The sequence below is a fragment of the Photinus pyralis genome, unplaced genomic scaffold (assembly GCF_008802855.1).
Source record: "Photinus pyralis isolate 1611_PpyrPB1 unplaced genomic scaffold, Ppyr1.3 Ppyr1.4_LG5, whole genome shotgun sequence".
NCBI lineage: Eukaryota > Metazoa > Arthropoda > Insecta > Coleoptera > Lampyridae > Photinus > Photinus pyralis.
Window position 1 is genome coordinate 25,155,268 of NW_022170596.1, and position 6,305 is coordinate 25,161,572.

The 6,305-nt window shown below is 36.5% G+C and overlaps 1 protein-coding gene across 1 annotated transcript; it reads right to left on the reverse strand.

The window, feature by feature from the left end:
* Positions 1–103: 103 nt before the first annotated feature.
* LOC116170636 lies at positions 104–2,298 on the reverse strand. The gene is made up of 2 exons (XM_031487140.1): positions 2,222–2,298; positions 104–2,160 (listed from the first exon to the last, which is right to left on the reverse strand). Exon 2 carries the CDS (start codon positions 2,126–2,128, stop codon positions 104–106), a length of 2,025 nt encoding a protein of 674 aa, XP_031343000.1. The 5' UTR covers positions 2,129–2,160; positions 2,222–2,298.
* Between the last annotated feature and the right edge of the window lie 4,007 nt (positions 2,299–6,305).

Sequence of the window (6,305 nt, forward strand, 5' to 3'; positions counted from 1 at the left end):
TAGGGTTGCCACCTTTGAATTACCCACGACCTGGAGTAAAATGTGAAAGCAAAATTTTCAGTGTGGGATAGGAGCGTATAAGACTGATAAGATTCAAGTTTGTTTATTTATCATTATTTACATTTAACTTAAATCTATATTTATTATTGCCTTGACACGCATCCAGTAGTGCCTTTTGCTCTTTTTTTTCCAAAAATTCGGCAAATTGTTGACAAGACATACTAAAATTCAATTTTACACACAACTCTGCCTTAACTAACTCCACTCTCATTCTGTTTCTTTCATCTGTCCAGAGATTACCCATCAAAGAGAAGATTCTTTCAGGAAATGCGTTGCTCACAGGGATGGATAAAATTTTACCGACTATTTTCAGCAGATTGGGCAGATTGGATGTTTGAAAAATTTTACACCAGAGTTCATCGATTTCACTTCCACATATTTCAAGGTGTTGTAGTCCACTTTTGAGAATCACAATTTCATTATATAATGCGTCTTCATCGATGTTATTGATTTTTGCCGCTTTTTTAGCTTCCAGTATTTTATTATAGCTGATATTTCCTTTATTCTTTTTCAGATTCAGACAATCAAAATACTGGAAGGGACTATTTTGGAAATCATAATACTTATCCAAATAATCAAGGAGTTTCTTGTAAACCAAATTCGCCTCCTTCAAAAAAATCTGTTTCTGGTTCGCTGGGAGATATTTCAAAGCAGCTGACACTTTACTCCCAAAGAATTGATCATTTTGTCTTTGGATTATTTGTTCCTTCAGATCGGACATAATTTCATGCAGTTCGGTGCTGCTTAGTCTATTACTCTCCAGTTTAACTATATGCGTATTCAAAATATTCATATAGTGATGCACGAAATAAATGTAACACTCTGAAAGTGGAATTTCGGATCTTAAATCGTCTTCCAATTCATGCTCTTGGCTTTTAATGAATTTCCAGACATTTTTATCACAGTTGTCTTCACCAAGATCAAGAAAATATTTCTTGACGGCTGGCCAACATCGCAGAAGTCGATCAAGAGCCGAATATAGGGAGAGCCACCTTGTAGTTACATGTCTCAACATTTTTTGATAGTGAATTTCTAGATATTCAAAGCAGTCTTTCAAAGCTTCGCATTTCTTGGCACTATTGGAGAATTCTGCATAAATTTTTAAAGTCAAATTTTCAACATCATACGAAAGCGCTTTTGACGCATTTCTGCCTGCATTATGAATAACGTGGCAGTTGCAGTTAGCTTTTAATAATTCAGCATTTAGATCGAGTAACTTTGTAAACACTGAATTGTGAACACCATAATTTACTGACGCATTGTCCGCGCTGTAAGAACTAATGTCCGAAATTTTCAGGGAACATTTTTGCAGGCTTTTCACTATGCTGTTTGTTACTGATGCGGAAGATTCGTCATTATTTTCGACAAAATCCAATAATTTATTCTGGATTCCATTTTTAACGCTGAAGTACCTCACGGCAACCGGAAAAAGTTTTTGGTTTCCTTTATTAGATGCGTCACTTAGAACAGAAAATGGTGATGATGTGTCTGTATTGACCTGCATATCTTCCAAGACATCCTCAATACTTTTAGGAGCCAGGCAATTCTCGACAATGGCTTCAGCTTTTGTTCTACCGCAGTGTACTTTCTTCGCCAAAGCAGAATCTCGATAAAGCTTCGAATTTAATTTTATTGCACAATCCGTGCTTAGATAGCTGTGGTGATGATTGACACCATGATAAACCTGGGCAATTTCGATGATGGACACAGAGCTTTCTTCGGCGTTATTTTTTCTAGGTAAAAATGCAGTAATTAAATTATTTGTTGTACGGTTATTAATGGCAGCGAAATGTCCCTTACTTTTCAAGTGAGTTTTTACGGCTTTTTCGCCCTCATATTTTACGGTAAATTTTACAACGCAGGCATTACATTTTGCAGTAAGACTATCGACTTTCACCAGCCAATCTTTGTAGTCTTGATTTTGTGCCCAGGAATCTTGAAACGAAGAGGAATATTTTTGTTTTTTAGTAGGAGGTATCGCCACCGCAGACACTCTTGTTGATGTTTCACTTATACGTTCGGATATTGCTTCATTGGAATCGCTCAGTGTGCTGTCGCTGTCGCCCATGACGAAAAATCGTTTTTACGTTACAACCAAACCTAGTATATGAACTACAAACTGCTTAATTGCTTCCAAAGTATATAGAACACGCAGACTTACGTAATTTTGACCAAACTGCGTATTTTCCGTGTAACTGACTGCACCTGCACATTGGACACCAAACTGTGCACTGAGCAAACTTGTAGTCTGTAGAGCAAACCGGATGGGAGGCGCTTTGCTTTGGCGAATAGGCGATGCGCCTGTGACATGACATTGCGCGGCGTTTTCAAAAACAAACGTTTATTCTCCTGGAAATTTTCTTTTGTAACGCTCTATGACGTTCAACCTGGAGAAACTTAAGTGTAACCTGGAACCTGGAGACTTACTGCCGAATCCTGGTTACTCCAGGTGAAACCTGGAGGGGTGGCAACCCTACTTGCTCCAGAATCCAAATGATACCTTTAGACGCGATCACTTCCACTTATTCCATCCTTTTCAAGTAAGTTTGATTTAGCAAATTTTGACAAATGTAACTTCTATCACAGTCATATATAGTTGTACTCGAACTAATATTCCCAACAGTAGAATCGTTTCTTTGCATTATTGGTAAGCATTTCTTAAATCGTTCGGCATCTTTTGCTCTTGGATTACTGAGCTTCAATTCTTATTTTAATTTCTATTATTTAACGTCACTTTGAATCTTTTATTAAAATTTGATATGTCTATTGCATGATTTTAATTAATAAACTTCTGCAGTGTAGCACGATTTTGGCGAGCAGAAAATCAGCACTGAACAAATTCGATAAAGATCCGATTTGCGACAAATCACAAATCCTAGCCATATGAATTTCGAAATGTTTAAACATCCATTAAACCGTGCATCCACTACATAACCAATTATTGATTAATAGTAAACCAATGAACGGTTTTTTCATCTATTATACTCGACCAATATCGTAAAAATTCTCTCGCCGAAGCTTTACGCGTTAACATTATAAAGCTCACGGTCCAACGTTAATGGGAGGAGCGTGTGCCTTTCTTTTGTTTTAAAAATATTTACACCTAAACAAGTTTTTTAAATATTAATCTGTCTAACGAACCCAAAGATTTGCTTCCCATTGAAGTACAAGGGACGCTAAAGCTTGCGGACTAATGTATCCTTCCAAGCTGAATTTGTGTTTTCGTTTAAAAATTTCACACCAAATTAGGCTTGTACAACAAGAAAGAAAACTTCAAGGTGTGAAAAAAAATGTGCACCCTGATATAAAGCAGTAGTTTGATTGACAATTTACTTCTACGAACTTAAGTAGTTTTGGTTGCCTGCCTACGTGTAGGTGTCTAAGTAAAAGTGTATATTTGTGGACCTCCGAAATCTAAACGTGGGTAATAACTACCTATGCCAGTCATTAGGTAGCATTCCATACAGAAAAGAAATATTTACTGTACAGTGTACATAAGCACGTATTCTTGCATGATAAAGATATTTATATTTTATAGTTTCTTGAGATGGTATTCCGAAATTCTTTGCAGGTAGTTTTATTTAGGTATACCTATCTCAGAAAATATTTGTTGCCTATATATTTTGGAAGTTCCAAAATCCTTCATAGTTTTCCTAGAAATTTTGATCTGGATTAAGTGCACCTCATTTTTGAAGAGCCTTGATGAATCATTGAAGAACCCTTCGTGAATATTGAAAGCCTCTGAATAATTTCTAAGGACAAGAAAACGTTTGAACAGGGTTATGTGGGGAATTTGATAAACAGAGAGGCATTTTTGGAGACTCTCTATAAATCTCTATAAATGCCCAAGAATGACTAATAATCTCCTAGAGAACATATTTAAACAAATCGTCACGCTAAGGCGTGTTTCGCATTCGTCTTGATACCTACAACAGTAAGTTTAACGTATACAAATTTTCAAAAAAATGTAAATTTTTATTCAACTTAATTTGTTATAACTATTAACGAGAGTTCTGAAAGAAATTATCCTCTAATTATTCGTCACTGCAAGAAATCCAATTATTACCGTATTTCATGTTGATTTAAACGACATACGATTCAATTTGAGAGTGCCTCAATAGGGTTTGAGAGAGAAATTTTTCAAAATGTAAAGTATTACAGAGGGAACCTAAAACGCACTGAGAATATGATAGAATACTCTGTAACGTTCTCATAAAGACTCTGGAAAGGGAAAGACTTTGATTACTACTAACGCTTTATATTTTTCTGATGAGACTTAAAATACTCTGGAAAGTACTTGCAAGGTTCTGAGAAAAATTAGACGACTTTCCAAAGTGCTTTACGCCTGCCATCTGGAAACTACTTAAAACGCTTTGTAACGATATCGCAAGCTCTAAAAAGCGTGCGTTTTGATGGCCTTCTTATGCTTCAGAAAACCAATTAGCCCTTTTCTAGGATTATAACCTTGATAGCTTTGCAAATGGTTCAGATGATGTACTTAAAAGACCATTAGTACTGATTAAGATCTTACGTCTCTCTTCTGCCTTGATAAAATATCCCTAAATTGGACTACCAATCATCTTTGGCGAACAATTCTAGACTTTTCCAGAGCTTTCTGACTCTGAGTTTTCGCCAGAATATTGTAGGCGCTTTCTAGAAGTGGATATTGTCTCCTAAAGAAGTGGTCTAACTTAAGGGACACCAGAAAGCACTTAGAAAAGCGATTTCAAAGTCTCTCTCTCGAGAACCAAACAGCTTACCTAAAGCTTTCTACAGTGTGTTAAATGTTTTGAAAAATGTTCCAAAATTACTCGGAACTCGGAAGGATCCAAGGTTTTCAGAAAAAAAACGCAAAAACAAGACGATTTTGTTTGGAAGGGGGACATATTTTACTTAAAAATGTACACCCGTGGCGTCCTCTAAAGGATACAGGATGTCAAATGACAAATAATTCAAATGGACATTCAAGCTTTTACGTGAACTAACACGTCCATTAAAAATATTAGTTACACAAAATAATCCTGGAGAACAGAAACCATGAGACATAAAATCCTCGACTAATAAACTCTGCTAAAGCTATCCCTATTATGAGCAACTTATGAATTATCTGATGTTTCAGATGCCAATGTTTTGTTTTGGTTTTTTTATCGGTTTCTAATGGTTAAATTACTGACAATTTTATTTCAATGACCCAGACGTACGTTACATGAACCATACAGTCAAGAGTATCTTCAAAGAAATCGCATAAAAACCATAGGCGTGTAGGAAATTAAGAGCCCTTTCCAATGATGTGTCTCTCGACCCAACGTTCAATTTAAAATTATTGAAGGGGTGGCAATTTTGTTTAAGGGGTTGAGGCCAGGAATGTAAATTTTGAAGTAAAATATGTCCCCCTTCCAACCAAAATCGACTTGTTTTTGGGTTTTTTCCCAAAATCTATTTCCGTACGAGTTATTCAATCTACTGTGCCACTCTGTTACCCTGTATATGAGCTAAGGTGTGTATACAGTTAATGCATCTAAAGCACTAATCCTAGAAATGGTTTAATTTGTCACTGAAAGCATTTTGGCAAACCCAAAAGGTTTTGAAAAACGTAAAACACCTTTCAAAGCTACGCTTCGTAGGTGCAGTGGGATGTAGAATTAATCGTGCTTTAAAATTACTCGGAAATCTTTACTGGGGGTTTTTTGTGTGAATTATTACAATTTACTCAAAAATCACCCCCATCTCATCACCCTCGGGCATTCCTGGAGAATCTTCAGAACAGATCTGAGCTCTGCGCCCGCGAAAACCCCCGAGTTGCATTGCTGAGCAATTCCTCGGTACGGTTAATTTTTGGCACCACTGCACCCCCGGCACTCCGTAGCACCGCCCCTAAGCATCCCCGGTGAAATTCGAGAGCAGATATAGACTGAACACTATGCCGAAAACCGCATTTCGATACGAACTGTTTGCAACAATTTTTTTCCTTATTTCCCTCGTCTATATAGTTTAGTAAACTCGAGAGTAAACTTTATGCGTTTAAATGGAAATTAATTTTTCGCGCATGTGGTCATTGTAAGCGTGCAATTTCCCAAAAGAAAGAGTCCTGATTTAATGAATATAGAGAGTGGACTTACTAAGTGTGTTGTTAATTTGGGTGGAATCCAAAAATGTGCGTTCTTAAATTTTTTTCTCAGGAACAATAACAGTTATAAGGATGGAACTTGCAGATTCACCTAGGTTTTGCGATTTTGTAAACATTT

Excerpts from the sequence above, each read along its gene's own strand:
- LOC116170636 (XM_031487140.1), bottom strand. The coding sequence starts at position 2,128 with ATGGGCGACAGCGACAGCACACTGAGCGATTCCAATGAAGCAATATCC.